Source organism: Anomalospiza imberbis, chromosome 1, assembly GCF_031753505.1.
Source record: "Anomalospiza imberbis isolate Cuckoo-Finch-1a 21T00152 chromosome 1, ASM3175350v1, whole genome shotgun sequence".
NCBI lineage: Eukaryota > Metazoa > Chordata > Aves > Passeriformes > Viduidae > Anomalospiza > Anomalospiza imberbis.
In genome coordinates, this window is record NC_089681.1 from 124,655,713 (window position 1) to 124,672,795 (window position 17,083).

Genomic DNA, 17,083 nt, shown 5'->3' on the forward strand with positions numbered 1-17,083 from the left:
GAGTGCAAAAGATCTGAAGAAGTTTTCCCACTGCCCTTGAGTAGATTTTTTTTTCTGGCTAAGTTACAAATAAAAGCCACTTTGAAAATGAACTTTTAAATTCACCAGAATTAAAGAAAAAGCTCAAGTAAGTGTGCCTGAGACAAAAGAGAAGGCTATATTCTATGGTGCATACTCACATTCCAAATTCCCAGAAATGCTACCGAAACCAGGGGTTTCCTTGCTTTTGACATGCTTGACATTTGTCTAACACCTGCACATAAAATTAGAAAGACATCCTGCACCTGACAAGGTGAACAGTCTGCATGCTGAAGAACTGAGTACTGCTGAGTAAGGCAACTGAGGTGAAGTATGGCTTAAGAACAATCTGGTTAAGGCAGAGTATGTGTTCTCAAAGCTGTTACTTCTGCTTCCACTTCAAAGCACTAGTGCACTACAACGTGTTTAAAAGCTTTAGTTAAAAAGACCTGGTGGAGCTGGAGCTGCTTCAGAGATAAATCTAAAGGAATTCATTAGAATACACTAGTCAGTCCCTCAAAAAAACCTTTGTCAATTTCCTATTCTGACGGTATTCAGTCTAAAGCTCCACACATATGTGTATTAACAGGGTAAATAAACATGTTAAGCACAGCCTTCTCCAAATATCCATCCATTATGTGCCCCCTGTGAGCCACAACTCCCACTGTGGATCAGACATTATCTGAAATTTTCAATGAATGTAGCAATACATGGGCCTAGTAATTAAATCAGATGCAGTCCTTTCCCTGCAATAGATAGTTTTATTCCTCTGTCAGGCCAAATTCAGCACAGTATTGTCCTGCCCTTAATCTAAAAGAATTTCTGTGGCATTAGTTTGGATTTTGAAGTGAAGATGGAATTTGGTCCATTTCAGCACATTAAAATAAACTGATCCACAGCTTCTCTTTAAAAGAATCAGTAGATTAAAGAAAATGTATTTCTTTTTTTTAAGATTAAAAATTGGTAGCACTTTATGTATTTACTACTAGAAGAGTCCCCCTCACCCCATTTGGCCAATTTACAATTATCATTTATCCTTTCCTGTGCTAAGAATTTCTAGGTTATTCACAGAAATACATCAATTTTCAGGAAAGTGTAACAACAGATGCATCGTATTGTTGCATAAGCTTATGCTTAAAAATACTAGAAAGTAGCTGGGCTCTGGTCATTCTTTGGCTTGAAGCTGGAGTTTCCCTGGAGAGATCAGTTCTTCCATTTGTTTGAGTCCCAAGCCAGGAACCAGCCTGTGAATGTGGGAGGTTCATGCCCTTGCTTCACAATTACAATGGGGGTTCTCTTATCTCTGCCAGAAGGATCTGTTTCAATATAGCGTTTGGCTAAAAACAGAGAGGAAATAAAACGTGGAATGATTAGTTAATCCCTTTGGTGTAAAAAATACATTAAAAGCCATTAAAAGAACACAGGGCTGCTATAATACACTATTCAATCAATTACTTCAAAGGCAATGAGATGATCGGGTAAAGGCTGATTTTTCCCAGCCGGCAGTGAAAGAATTTTCCATGAAGTTAAAACAGAGAGATTGCTTTTCTGAGCAGTTTGTTACCATACAGGTGGATTTTGGCTTTTAAACAGGAGAAAGCATTTGCTGGTGCTGTGAGGATGCACGAGCTTCGTTCCCATTTTGTCCATGTAAAAGCCAGTGAGTGTAGTTTCCCTTGACATCTCAACATGACATCAATACGTATGGAAACACAGCCAGGTAACCCCCGCTGCTCCAGGGAAACACATGCAAGGGTTTTCAGCATGAACTTTGTCAGAATAGCTCAGCTATATTAAGTCACACCAGGGATGACACATGATTTTTCAAGGAGGTACGTGCCAAGTAAGTTGTCTTGATTTGTTCTGTTTCTTCTCTAATTGGAATTTCCTCCTGCAAATTTAACTGAGTGAAGGATGGCACTATAAGGACTTGCTGGCAATCCTTTCTCTAGATACATTATTGAGGGTGCAGGTAAGTAGGGACCTCCTTTTAAATTCCTTCTCTCTTCTGTGCAGTTACTTTTCATAGGGCTCTCCTACATATTATTTAAAAAGCTCTGCAGCCCAATAATGCTATCTTGATTAATTGTATCCTACATAAACTTAGAGTTTTAAAGCGCATTTAAAGGTAAAAATAGTCATCTCCTGTATTGAATCCTAAAAAGCTCAGCAACACTTTGAGACACTGTAAACATAGCTAGACTTCTTCTACATCATATTTTCCTCTTAGTTAAGTAATATTGATGCTACTTCACTCAGATATCTGCCAAATTGATTTGATTTACCGGATTTAACGGATTCCTGTCGCTCGGTTTCATTAGCATCCTTCCCAATCCAGATGAAAACCTGCAAACAGAGGAAAGACATAACTTCCCTGGTCTTATAAGGATGTTGTGTACAGCTGGTAAAGTACAAAATAGTTGATTCCTCTAGGAGAAACAATATATGCTATGAAAAGACGGCAGAGATACAGAGCTCTCACAAACCACAACTGATGTTTTTTTCTCCCTTGTGAGAAAGTGTAGTTATGCCCTCTGAAATCTCACTGCTCTCTATGACACTGGAAGGCCAGAGCTTTATTCATTATGATGAAAGGGTCTCTAATTACCTTTTCCATAGGCATCTTTTACAAGGAAATTGCTCTTTGGGTGCAGGTAGTATTACTGTCTCTGGTTTGAACTCTGTGTACACATCAACATTTTTGCCCTGTGACATGTGCTATCCTGAGTGACTGCTAGATAGCCAACTGAAAAATACAAAAAACTAGAGCCTTGATCTGCAATTCCCCACCTCCCTTTCTCTTTCTCTCCAGGATTTGCTTGGAAACCAACTACATGTCCCAGGATTTCTTATCTGAGTTGGTATGTCCCAACTACTTTCCATCCAGCTCTTCCCCACCATCCCCCCATCACTCCTTTTCATATGAACCATGGACATTCCCTCTTATTTCCAAAAACCTCAGCCTTTTGTTCCTTAGGGTTAGGCTGAAGAAGACAAATGGGGTATGAGCCTTCTCCTCTTTCCCTCCAAGAGGTGAGGGAGGGTAGAGAGAATGTATTTCTATGAGAAACAGATGTGTTCTCTAATCTGCAGTGAGTTTGCCTGTCATTCAAAAACCTCTCTACATTTTCAGTTTTCAGTGAACTGGGCAATGATGGAGATTATTTCTGTCACCCTCCATTCACTTTCTAGTATGAAGAAATTTTTGTAAGGGTCTATCTAGTGTTGGTCCCTTTCTCTACTAGGACTTTTTGAGGGTGGCTCCTGCTACAAGGATTTAGTGGATTCTAAATACATTTAATGAAATAGCATTTTTTAATTAATACATTTTTGTGATGAAGTCAAGAACGCTAATGAGAACCTTTCCAGAACCCTGCTGGGGCTTATACTCTTGCAGCCTCCGTTGTTTTGAATAAGAAGTGCCTGCTGTGGTCTCAGATGCTTAGAAATTCAATGGCATGTGTGAACACCAGTACATCATATAGCTCAAAAAGTGTAGCTCCTTTTGGTATCATTTAAAGAAAACAAAACAACTTCCATTCTGTCAAGGTGATTGTTCCTCCCATTTTACAAACTAAGTGATTAAGAATAAATTATCCTTGTTATCACAAAAAGCAGTGATACACAGCTCACCTGCTCCCAAACATCCAGCAACATGACATCATCTTCAGCCAAATCATCCTGAGTGAATTCTCCTGGGACCTCTTCAATCTAGAAAGGATAATATGTTTTGAGGGCATTTTTTTTGTTTTTAATGATTCATCAAGGCATACAATTTTGCAAAGACCTAACCTATTTTAATAATGTTAAGAGCAGAGGCTGATGAACAGTTCTTTTGACTTCTTAAGGGATCAAACCCTAAACTGATTTGATGAATGCATTAAGGGTGTTTCTCTGAAACAAAACAAATCACATAATGGCATGTCCTGTAAAATCAGCTCTCAGTTTTTCAGCATTGCTAAGATATCCTCAGGAGAGGCAAAGATCTACATTATAATTGTTGACTATTGTTAAATTGGGACTGAGGTCTGCCAGAAGAAGGAGACAGGGAAATTTGAACCTTGAGCCAACCAAGCTGATACATTCAGGCAGCTTACGTTCATTAATTAGGAAAAGGAACTGCTTTGGTTTGCAGTGGGTGAGCTCAGAGATGAAATACACACCCAACCAAGCCTCCCAGTCACTTGACAATGGGACATTACAGTTGACTAAGCCATTGAGGATTAGTCCCCAAAGAAAAGGCAGACTGCTTGCGTCTTCCAAGGACATGCAGGAAGATAGAAAGCAGTTTAATATTATTCTGTATGAGAAGGAGAGATAATAATGTAGCTAATGGTTCCTACTTTTAAAGGGTTGTCAAGGGTTTGACTATGTGTGGTCATGTAGGAGTGCCAAAGGGACAATAAGCAGATGGTGAAAAAGACATTCCTTTTCCCCACCCTGTGTTATGGTGGCCAGAAGGTCAGAGCGGTCTCACCTGCCTCTTCTGGGACCTCTAATGTTGGTGATTCAGTTTCTAAAGAAAGGCTATAGGAAAGAGGTGATTTCACAGAATTTGGAGGGAATTTAAAATAAAAAGTAAATCCATAGCTCCCAGCAGACTACTGCAGAGAGTTTGGTTCCTATTACTGTATTTCCCAGAAGTATTTTAGAAGCTTGTTAGAAGAATACACTTTCCTATTCTCCTAAGATTTTGAAGTCCTTATTAAAGGATTCTGTTTGTTTTATCCCTCTCCAAATGACTGGGCTGTGCCTTAAGGAGACTGCCAGCTATGTCCCCTACCTAAAAATGAGTGTGCCCTTGCCAACTGGTGACACAGCATTGCCCTCCAGAATACGGTAAGTAATTAAGCCTGAATCACAGACTTAATAGTCAGTGCATAGCTCTGGGCATTTCTGCCATGGAAGTAGGTCTTCCTACCCTTCCTCCCTGAGCACAGGCCAATACCTCCAAGGCATAATTACATATCTTAAATCTCTGTGGCAAACTTCAGGCAGCTAGGGATTTTTGGCAAGCAGCATTTATTTTCCTCACCACCATTGTCAAACACGTAAGGGGCAAGGCACTAACCTCCTCTTTCTCAGCAAATTGATAGCAATCTGGTGATGCTCTGCAAGAATTAAATTGCTTTTGACTGGGCAAATACCTCATCTTTTTGCATCTGCAAGCCTCTGTTTCCAGGATGGAGCAGGCTCTGGATGCAAACTTCTGCAGTATTAATTATTCTGTTCATCAATCACATTTAGATAGTTAAAAGCATCAAATGTTCACTCTCTAGTTCTTGCCAAGCCTGGCTAACTAAACCAGATCCTAAAATTCATTTAATGACCACTGATTTCCATGGCAAAATATACCAGAATATACTCACAATAAATCTGCCTGTCTTATTAGAACAGCCATACAAGCGAGGGGGATGATCTTCAGCCTTTGTCAAGAGTAGTGATGAAGTCTGGTATTTTTTTTTACCTCCAAGTGCTTTCCAGAATTCCTCTAAAATACATAACATATAATTTATCCACCAGCTGATTTAACATTTGATGTTTTAGCTTGTTAGATAGTGTTTCAGAAATCCCCAATCTCTTTGCTGTCTCAAAAATGAATGCCTTAATGCCTTTTCTTACAGTACTTCCTGCAGTTTATCAAAATACCAGTATCAGTTGCATACCTAGGAAGAATCACAGAATTATAGAATGGCCTGAGTTGGAAGGGACCTTAAAAATCATCTAGTTCCAATGCCCCTGCCATGGGCAGGGACACTTTTCAGGAGATCAGGTTGCACAGAGCTCCATCCAACCCCTCCTTAAACACTTCCAGGGATGAGGCGTCCACCACTTCTCTGGGCAACCTGTTCCAGTGCCTCACCACCCTCATAGTAAAGATTTTTTTCCCTAATATCTAATCTAAACCTACTGTCTCCATGCAGTGCTGTGTATTCTCAGCTGTCTATTAGCAGCCACGTGGCCTCATACAAACCTGGTTCCTGGCCTTCATTAATCTTAGCAGTCTGGCATTTGAGAACAGTGGCAATGTATTGAGCTCCTTGTTCCTCATCTTTACTTGCTCCTTTTCCTACCCACGTGTAGCCAGAGTTGTTTGGCAGTTTCAGAACAAAGACATCATTAGAGTTGAGTGACACTGCATCAACATCAACCTAGATAAGAAAAGAAATAGTTTTATTCTTCAAATCTTCAAATAAAGTAATTACTATTTTGCATGTTTATATAAAATGTTAATCTGCTATGCTTTTGGTCTTAAGTTCTTCCCTAGCTTTATATTGACACAAATTAGAGAAGGATTTAAGATAGAGAACTGACTTGCAGGGAAAAACTTAGGTTTGCAATAGGAAAGACCATCTCATAGGAGTTGCTGATTTCTTGTCTATTCTTTGTCAACTGACTGTTCACTGTGTGTATTCTTACAGTTCCTCTGAATGATGCAGACTGATTCCAGCCAGCTACAGCATATTAACTTTGGTTCATCAAATAGAGCACTGCGTTGGATTTGGAGTTCTGTGTTCCTACCAGATATGACTACCCAATAAGATTAGTCAGAGAAGCTCATGGCAGCTCTCTCATGTCCCATTGGGAATGGCTGCTTTACTTAGCAAATGACCTTACCTCTGCAATCCTAGTAATGGATGCTAGGTTCCTGCGGATTTGGAAGAGTCGTGTTGGTGGAGCAGGTTTCTGACCTTCCTTCTTGGATGTCCCATCCTTGTAGACGATAAGTGGTTTGTTTTTGAACAAGCTCAGTAAATGTGCAGGCTCTTTGCCTTGACTGACTCGGATCTGTACATATGTAAAGAAATGCAATAAAAGAAACAAAAGGACACAAGTGGTTATTTTTGGTCTTTACTGAATAGCTATGGGGATCTTAGCAAACAATCCTAAGTATGTTAGCAAAAAACAAGAAATGGCAAGCTGAAAAGATCTAAAAATATAGTTCCAGACATACAAAGTTAGAGCATTTGCGTGATTTTTTTTTGTCAATCATACTGACACAAAGACAAGATTCAAACTTCCAACACCATATTTAGCTGATTAAAATGGCTGCTATAAAAATCACTCATTTTCAAAAGAGCTGTCATTTCATAGTGTTTTATAGAATGACTTAATTCTCCTGAAAAACAGTCTTGGAAATTTAGGTGCCCTGTATTTAAGCAGAAGAGAATGGTTGTTCCTTTTATTCATTATTTCTATATGTATTTTATCTGCAAGAGGATGAAAAAGATTAGCATGAATTTCTCATCCAGAGCATAACATGGATGATGAAAATGAACTTCCATTACAGATGTAAAAGATGCTACTGCCATCTAAAAAAACCACATTGCACTACGAAGAATGACTATTTTTATGTTACTGTATGATATAAGTTATTTGTATGCAACCATTTAATTTTCCTTTATAACAGTACCATTGGCCAAGGTAGAGGGCTGCAAGTCCCTGCCTTTCATTCCCAGAGAGAAAGGGAAAAAAGGGAATGAGACATGCTGTGTAGCCAGCAGAGCAGGAGAAGTGGAGAGCCCTCAGTGAGTCCCGGGGCAGCTGAGAGCTGGGGTGCCGAGGGGCAGCTGCAGCTGGGCAGAAGCAGGTGCTTTTACTTATTTCACAGGTAGATAGACTGCTGCCGTTGTCTGGTAAGGATAACCTAGGACACATATACTTGTAAGGGACAAACTGCAGCAAGATTTTACAAATGGGAAAACAAAAACCTTAAACCACACCAAAAAAAAAAAAAAAAAAAACCAAACAAAAACAAACTCCAAATAAACTCAAAAAACCCCAAATTACCCAAACAGCACAGTGAAACATATTCTTGCAAGCCCAGCGTTTTAACAGTCTTTTGTACTGTCGTGCCATCTAGTGACCACACAAAATAACACACTTAACGCTTTCAAGTAATGCTGATTATTTGACATGCAAGGCACAGGTAATATATTCTATCTGTTTGCATTAAAATGCACACATATACGTACATATGTGCATATATATACACACATGGATACGTACACATACGTATTCCTAACTCATTGCAGGCTGAAAGTACTTAAGTATCATGTCTACTGCAGTGAAATGGAACTCCTTCAGCTTTAATAAAAACACTTCTTACAAAGTAGTAATATTGCTAACAATAGTAGTACTATTGTTATTACTTCAAGATTAACATTAGCCTTAAATATGAGGCAGGACCACATTGTGCTGGACATAGTCCAAATATAGAGCACATGTTAGGAATGTTTCAAGCAGTAATTAGCTAAATGTATTCTGATCTTTCCTTAGTCTAATTTCAATCAGAAATTACAACTGATTAGTGGCTAAAAGTATGGGCTGGCAACTGAATTAACTGTACCTTGATGGGTGGGAGAAGCCTTTTGCTTTTGTAATTAAGAAATGGGCATCACAGAATTATCTCCTGCTGCACAGAAAATCTCTGCTGGTCCCTTGTCATCTTAAAGCTCACTCTCAGGTCTTCACCTACCCGCCCCTGCCCCTTCTCAGTAGTGATATAAGGAGAACACACCCAGGCAAGCTAAGGACTAGTTTATCTACTCACACCCTTTAGTTGCCAGTGTCCTGTGCTTTGATTTGCACACCCCATTTCTGCACATGCACGTGAGGATGTGTATCCTGCTGTCATGGAGCTGCAAGCACTATGAGATGGGAAAACCCAAGTTATGTTTCTCAACGAGGCAAGGAATAGTCAGACCTTGTTGCACAATTACAGCAGCCTTTCCTCTTTTGTCTTTCATGTGGCTTTCAGTTCTCTCAGAGTTCTTTGGCCCTCTAAAAGTCAGGTGTCTTGTCTGAGCTAAATATCACAACTTCCTCCATAATAGAAAGGAGACAGGGGAGCTCCCACACAGCTATTGACTAGTCACACTCTGTTTGGAGTGAATTGCTCTAGGACAGTCTTATTCAGTCTCCACTGGCTATGCACAGGGTCTGTAAGTCTTAGAAGGACTGAAACTTAATTTTAAAACAGTGGAAATCAAAGGAAACAAAATGCAGTTTTAGGTTCTGGCATATCTGTGTTCTTTTGGACAACTGCATAGAGAAAGGACGATTCAAATGGGCAATCTCTGGCAACTTTAAAAGGATCCCATGGTGCTTGTCTTGATACAGACCTGAGAAATTGGCATTTCCAGTCTTTAAATGCTAGCTCCTCCTTTCAATTCTCATGAAAATTTCCATATAGCACATGCTCTGTTGGATTTTATCCAAAAGAGACTAACCTGTACAGCCTGATCATTTAATGACCGATCCAGCTGAACAGTCAGAAATGCAGAAGCAGTCAGTTCATCTTTTGTAGCACAAGCTCCTTGCCTGAGGAAGACAAGGAGAAAGACAATGGTTAAATTTGGCTTCAAAGTAACCCAGAGCTTGTGCTATATGACAAACTCACAGTGAATGATCTTACATTTACATATGTTCTACTCAAAAGGACATAAAGTCAGCATAAAATAATATCCACACACTGCAGGTCTGTGCAAAGGCAACCAAACCTACCATGTATAGATGATCTTCCCTCTAGGGTATGTGTAGAGGATAATGTAACAGTCACCCCCATAGAACTGTCCATATGTCTCAGGTCCCACAGGAACTCGGCCACTGCTTTCCACACGCCAGATCTGGGGAAACAGGGAAATCACTGGAGATTGCTGAACTTCATCCTGAGACTCTTCACAAAGTGTTTTACTATCTTATCCCTTCAGTGTCCTTTCTGTTCCCAAGTGTTATTGAATAGAAACAGGGAGGATTATTCATGAAGAACGGAAATACACCCTGTGCCCACTGAATTAATGAGGACCATCAACAAGGGGCTGCAATACACTTCTCTTTGTCTTGATGCTTTTTTCACACATGATCACTTCATAATGCTATGCTGAACTTTCTTAACATCTTACAGTGACAGTATGACATGGCACAACATTATGATCCATCATAAAACTAACATCATTTTGGAGAGGCACACTGCAGTCAGATAACATGGTGTTAGGCAGGTTTCTTCCTATTCCATTCACTACAGCCCAGGTCAGTTAATAATTCACTGCTCAAGCCTATGGATCATCCCAAGTGTGAGGTCAGAAACATAGAAAATACACTGATGAGGACTGTAGGTATTCATCCCTTCTTTTTCTTCCAGAAGACCAACACGCAATTTACATTCAACAGGCCATGTTAGATAGGTAAGATAAAATTTATTACAACACGAAAATTACCTCTACTTTCCCTGAACCATCATCTACCATGTTATGCTGGGCAGCCATTTGTGGAGACTCATGTAACTTGGTAGCATCAAATTCAATCTGCTCAATTTTAGCCACTCTCTCTGTGACATATACTTTGCCAAAGCCATCACTTTGATCTTTATCCTTCCAGTCTTTGAAAAACTGTTTGAACATTGGCGTTTCACCTCCTTCAGGAAGGACTTGAATCTGAAATGAAGGAAGATGTGAAATAGAAGGAAAACAGAACTGACATAGTTACTCAAACAGAAACTTTTCTCGATTATATGTGAAATTTTGCCCTTAAAAATATTTTTTCTGCTGACTTAAAAACAGTGTCTTTAACAGAGCTCAAGCTTTCCTGGTATCACTTCCATAAATAGATCGCACCTGTGTGTTGGCAGGATAATTCATCTGCTGTATGAATTGTTCAGCATTCTTCATGGCAGCTCTTCTCTCTTGAGGGTTAGCATTTTTGCCTGATTAAAACAGAAGGATAACAGTACATAGGAAAGTGCAATAAACTCACAGAACCTTCAAAAACAAGTAGTCCTCAAGCCACGTTCTCTTTGACATTGCTCTTCCCTCAGTCTTGAACAAACACAAATGCTGGACATAGCATGAGCAAGAAGATTCACATGAAGTGGAATGGCCTAAACAGTACTTTGGTAGCTTTGAAAACACTTGATTTAAAGGGAAAAAATAGAAAGAGAGAAAAAGGGGACATTTTGTTTTACTTAGTGTTTCTACAAAAATAAAAACTGGTTAATAATACCTGTTTGGCTCAAGGTACCCTGGGTCTTTTCTCTGACTTCCTTTGCTGGGCTGCAATATGGTCAATAAAGCTGAATTGCGTCCACTTCTTAAGGTAGTGCAAAAGAGTAAAAGAAACTCCTGTTTTGTCTGTCTGCAAATAATTTGCAATTTATCCATTTCCCTATCCACTGCTCCTTGTTCAGCCTTGCTCAGTGTTAGATGAAGTCTGTGGGTTTGACACTGTCTACAGGGTCTGCGTCCCAGCAGGCTGCAGTGACTGCATTCCAGACCTCACGGTCTAATCAGGTGCTCTGATAAGGCATTCATTCATTTGTATCCCATTTTGAATGGGACCATTACCGAAGTAATTCACACTTCTCAGCTTAGCGGCCTGAAGGTTTCCAGCAGAGATGACAACTGCAGTCTCCCATGCAAGGGTGAGATTCCAAGTCTAATGGGGGTTTTCCACACATTTGCTACCGACAGTAACAAATGAGGATGCACACAGGGCCACTGTCAAAGAACCTAAATCATATTTTACTTATTTTATGCCTGACCCTGTTGGCTTGGTTCTTCTAGGAGCTGTCATATAGAGTGACAATGGGAATCAGGGGGTCAGACAGACATAGGCCATCTGAGCACGATGCTCCCCAAATGTTTTCGCTACAGGATGTTTCCCTAACTGCAAATAAAGTTTTCAGACAAAATGCTTACAATGCTTCCTGGACTGACTTAACAGACTTGACAAATTCATCAAGTAATTATTTACTCTTGCATGTGGTCATGTGGTAAAGCAAAATAAAGATGCCAAAGAATAACTAATAAGCTGTCTCAGACCAAAAAAAAAAAAAAAAAAAAAAGAGATACTCAGCACTGGATTTAAGATTTAAGGGCAGCACTACAGAAATCCAGCTACAAGGTGTCAGGACCTTATTTCACTGCAGTAGTTTTCTTCTCCAGGGTAACATTCCGACAAAGCAATTGCCAGCTGATGATACCTCAGAGAAATATTTGCAAGAAAAAAAGTGATATCAAAGTATTTGCAAGGTTATACTTTTAGTTTATGCCCTGGACACGGACCTTTCAATTTCACATCTCTGTGGAGATACCTACCCAAATGGAATGTTCAGTGTCCACATTTTGTCCCAGAAGATAGGAATTTGACAACAGTATAGAGAACTCATAGAATTATTTATGTTTGTTTTGTACTTTCCATTTAGATAAGCATTTCATCACCCAAGCGTACAGATATCTCAAAAGTGGGGTCCTTAGACAAGGCTTGGTTTTGAGGTCCTTACACAAAAGAGTAATCCTTGTCCACAGCCCATTCCAGGGAAGAGCTGTGTGCAGGGTACACTGTCCAGCCAGCATTAAATTCTTCCTAGTGTTCCAAGGGTGTTGTGTCGACTCCTTAGGGATCTGTGCATAGCTTCTGCATTTAAAGTACAAGTGACCTCTTACCTTTCCACACAAAGATCTTCCTGGCAGCACCGTTGTCCAAAATGAAGCACTCCTCAGACAAAAGCATAGCCATAGAGAAGGGGTTTTCCTCTGTTACCAAGGACACCTTCATGGATCCACTTGCATCTGACACCTAAGAAAACAGTAATTTCAAATTTAGATCAACTCTGGCTTTTATAGACAAATTAATTTCTGCTTCTGAAATTAGCAAAAAATCAGCTGCCATTCCTATATAACTGGCTGTATGATATTGGTGTACTGCTGGGAAATAAAGTAGGCTCATGCTTATTATTTTTTTATTTCAGTTCATTTTACATCCAATAGAGGGAGATGTAGTGTTGATTTTAGGGAGTTGGATCCTTGCCTTGAAGCTTCTTAAAATAAATCCATTTCTTTTCCACTGGTATGGTCCCTGCTGCCAAGCAACTCCAAAGCCAAAGGTACGTGTACATGCTGAACAACAGCATTTGGAACCATAAAAGAATAGTCCTACACTGACACTAATAGGTGAATTGCCTACATTTATAACCTGTTGTTCCTTAATTGGAAACTCTAACGTAAGACCTGTTTCAGAATCTGCTTTGTAACCTCTACCACCACTGTAAGTTCATGTAAACCTTTAAAACCTTTTAAAAATCACTCCTGTATAGCTGAAAAGACCAGTTATTACTAGTGAAAATAGATTATTACTTTTCTATCAGTAATAGATTATTACTTTTCTATCAGTCTTCCTTTCATAATTAAATATTAATTTTAAACACATCATTGTATCTTGCATTTTATATTATGGACGTACAAAGAGGAAATTACCACTGCACACAACAAATAAAAATCAACCATTATACCTACTTTGAGGGCTCGCCATAGACCTGTCTCCTGCCTTTGACACTCACTGTTATACTGCAACACATTTAGATCTAGCTAACAGAGCTCTGTTAGCAGGACCTGTGTACTGACAATAATTTATCAGGTATCCACAGAAATTTCAGAGAGTTTTTAGGATTCAAAAATTCACTTTCCCTTCTCTAGTTATGTTTTACTTCAGTGCTCCTGATCATATATATATATGCAGGCCTTCTTTTGTTCTCCATTTTTGCTCCCCTAAATCCCTGCTATGAAGAGAAATATGCACCAGATTTTTAGCATGAAAGGAATGATTAATGTGAACTAAACACAACACACAGACAACAATGACTACAAGTGGCTTTGTAACAATGATCACCTCATACAGGCTTCTTGCAAACCCCACGTACACCTATGGGTAGTAGAAAAATCATGTAAGAGGCAGTGAGAGAGGTGGCTCTGTCCTGTGGTCTGTGTGGTGCAGGAGCTGCAGAGGGAGGGACTCGTCCCCTCTCACACTTCACAGCAGCTTCAAAGTTCTTGTAGGTGGCACCTACAGGGTCACACACATGGGGATCTAGTAGCACTCCAGGCTCTCAGAGTGTGCCACTTGTTAGCCAAATCCTCCTTGTTAAGTGATAATGGGGAAAGGAATAAGGTCATAGATATATAAAATATAATGAAACTTTTGAACTCTGCTAAGAACAGTCCATCTTTTAAACTCTGCAAAGAATAACTTAGTCATGTATGACTACTAAAACTCTCCCTGTCAAAATTAAGAAGACAGGATGTTCTAAGAGCAGTTAATTCTTCTTTGACCTGCACTGCATGGTTCATAGGCCATGCTTAACTTGTCTCCTAAGTACACAGAAATGTAATCCATTTTTTCCCTCAAATTACATGGACTATCTTGATTGACATCCTTTGAGAAACTTGTCCATTGGCTGCAAATAAACTAAAATAAGAGCAGTTCTGTAAATGAAGCCAGACCTCCATTTATGAGGAAGGAATGAATAAAAGCGTGACTACTGTTGAGCATATCTAATTATAAGTAAATAAATAAATAACTTACCATATATAGTTTAGCACTTCTCCTGTTTGTGATATCAGCCAGCTCATCGTCATCATCATCACACTCAGGAAGCTCTGGCTTGTTCCCTAAAACCTGTGTAAGAGAATAACAAATTCAATGGAGAGAGAGAGAGAGTAGGTGCTGTAGCATAAATATCTGTACACTAATGTATTGTTGCAGTAATCAAGTATTGGGATCATCTTTATATACAAGACAAACTAAAACCAAACTCTTAGCTGACACAAACATAGAGATAATTAAAAAAAAAAAAAAAAACTGGGTCAGATTTCCAGCAACTTTATACCTACATGATGTCTTTTCCTCAGGTCAATTTGCTGGTGGTCTATACACTACAAAATAGACATAGAAAGGTGTATGTGATCCTATTCTATGTGTGTGTTTACCTGTCTGTCTTTCTTTTTTCTTCCCAGTAACTTCTGAACTGTTGTCAAGCACATCTTATAATTTTTGGAATGACATTACTCTTAAAATATTTAACAATACTAAAATTAAAACTGACAGAATAAAATATATTAGTTGAAATTATAAAGTAATTCAATTAACAATAAAATATCATATTATGAGCTCATTAATCTTAAAAGTTACAGATTCTTAATCCCATTTTAAGGGGAAAATTTAGCTAGGGTCTTGAAGATAATTTATTGTGTAAGAAAAACCTTTTCTTGCTCTACCACTAGAATATCAATTTTAACACTTGGGCAATATTATAACAATTATCACTACAAGAAATCTAAAGAAGTTCATTAAGAATATGTTAGGTCAGGTAGTCATTATTAAGTCCCTTTCTTGATGTTACCCCTTCTTGATGATCTTTCCTTAATGACTCATATATGTGGATGGATCCAAAGGTTACATACAGAATATTATGGATTCCTATGAAATTATGTCCCAGAGTGAAGGTAGTAGTTGATATGTCTGAGAGACTAAATATTAACATAAAGTACAAGGGCAGTGCCAGCCTTCCTGTGAACTGGTGCATTATCTGTATAACATGCTGTGCAATATAACGTGGAGTCACAGGCAAAAGCCTTTGATAAATATTTGATAAAAGGGAAGCCCAACAAAGTATACAGCTGCAAATAATTTGGAAAGAAAAACAATATAGAATAAATATTTAACATAAATCTGCCATCTGTGGAGTTTTCTTACCTGGCAAAGTCAGTAAAATAGTAAAGTAAAATAAAATAAAATAAAATGAAAATAGCCTTTTCAAGTGTGATTGTTGCAGTTTAACCTAGACAATTTTATCTGCAACTCGTTGAAGACAAGAAAGCAATGTCCTGTTTAAGAAAGATGTTGCCCATAGCTCTTCAGTAGCTAACAGTCAGCATTTCCTGAATTTACACTACATGGCTGCAGATTTACTACTCTATAGGCCAAGTTGGGCTCCATGTCCACAACAGAGTGCCACCGTGCTGGTGAACAGCTACAACAGTGGCCATATGAAGTTTACTGGCACCAGGTTTCTAAAAATGTTTCCCTTCCTTCTTACCTGTCTTTGTGATGCCAGGTTGACAAAACTGCCAAATAACAGGCATACATCTTTACCTGAACAGACACTAATGAACAGGTTTGAGGGTTCTGTAACATTTGACTTTCAGTAACCAATAAGAGGGTAAAAGATTCTTGTTAATAAAACTCTCAGAAGTTTATAGTCATTAATGCCTTGCTTAATTAGGCATTTACTGTAAAGGGAAAAACAAAACCCAAAAAGCCTCCAAAACAAACAAAAGACCCAAAAAAACCCACACAAATTTTGGCTTCTGACACAGTTCAAGTCAGTGTTTTCCCTTGCTGTGTATATAGAATACCTGTGGCACCAGAATTTTTTTGCAGCATCTTTGTAAGTCATGGACGTTGGTATAAAACCCCATTTTCTCTTTTAAGTATGCAAGTGTCATTCTGAATATTTCAAAGCAAATAGAGCCTATTGGTGTTTGTGAAGGCATCTTGACAAAAGTAGCCTCTCTATTTACAGCAATGTCTGGGTGCTGCATTCTGGTGGCAATAAAAGTAAGCAGCCCCTATAATTTAAAAATTGGGATTTAAATTTGAGCCCAGCACAGATTAGATTGCTGGCCTGACTTGTTGCCGTCTTAAAACCAAATGCAGAAATGTTTTTCTGAAGTAGATAATTACTGTCAGACTCACAAAGTTGGTCTTAGGAAATCTCAGTTCATGGGTACTAACACAGGGAGAGGGGTTAGAACCCCCTTTGTGCAGGTGCAGTTAAAGGCAGGCATTCTGGTTCCAGGGAAACCCCTCCACAACTCATTAAAAACAGCAGCTTGCACAGTAGCTTCTCTGGCCAAAGAGAGTTTCTCTGCCTAGCTTCTCAAGCCCTGTGCTTGAGCACAGGCAAACAGAAAATACAAATTATTAATTTCTGTAATTTTTTTTCTCAGAAGAGCCCAAAAACAAATGGAGAAGGGCCTTGAGAGTGTCCCATTCTCCTGCATTTTAAGTCACTAGATCCTGGCATTTTGGTGACCCTTGTTAAGAAGGACATGATGTGATTCTCCTCCCACCAGGTAAGAAAAGCCAGGACTTATGAGGAGGGCCGTGAAGCCAACCCAGTGTCAGAAAATGCCTTGAGCTGAATCACTAGTGGTACCTGCATGTGTTAGTATCAAAACCAGAAGATGACATAAGGTTAAATGACCTAAGGCCCGTGAAGATATGTAGC

At 39.0% G+C, this 17,083-nt stretch overlaps 1 protein-coding gene across 2 annotated transcripts in view; it reads right to left on the reverse strand.

The window, feature by feature from the left end:
• Positions 1 to 1,112: 1,112 nt before the first annotated feature.
• SCIN (scinderin) overlaps positions 1,113 to 17,083 on the reverse strand; it is a 47,977-nt gene continuing 32,006 nt past the window's right edge. For both annotated transcript variants that reach the window (XM_068210087.1, XM_068210096.1), the window contains exons 5-16: positions 14,377 to 14,469; positions 12,462 to 12,594; positions 10,635 to 10,723; positions 10,239 to 10,454; positions 9,526 to 9,647; positions 9,252 to 9,342; positions 6,637 to 6,807; positions 5,993 to 6,170; positions 5,388 to 5,509; positions 3,652 to 3,729; positions 2,304 to 2,364; positions 1,113 to 1,355 (exon numbers count right to left, since the gene is read on the reverse strand). In XM_068210087.1, coding sequence (XP_068066188.1) covers positions 1,222 to 1,355; positions 2,304 to 2,364; positions 3,652 to 3,729; positions 5,388 to 5,509; positions 5,993 to 6,170; positions 6,637 to 6,807; positions 9,252 to 9,342; positions 9,526 to 9,647; positions 10,239 to 10,454; positions 10,635 to 10,723; positions 12,462 to 12,594; positions 14,377 to 14,469 — 1,488 coding nt within the window. In that variant the 3' untranslated portion in view covers positions 1,113 to 1,221. The remainder of the gene's footprint in view (positions 1,356 to 2,303; positions 2,365 to 3,651; positions 3,730 to 5,387; positions 5,510 to 5,992; positions 6,171 to 6,636; positions 6,808 to 9,251; positions 9,343 to 9,525; positions 9,648 to 10,238; positions 10,455 to 10,634; positions 10,724 to 12,461; positions 12,595 to 14,376; positions 14,470 to 17,083) is intronic.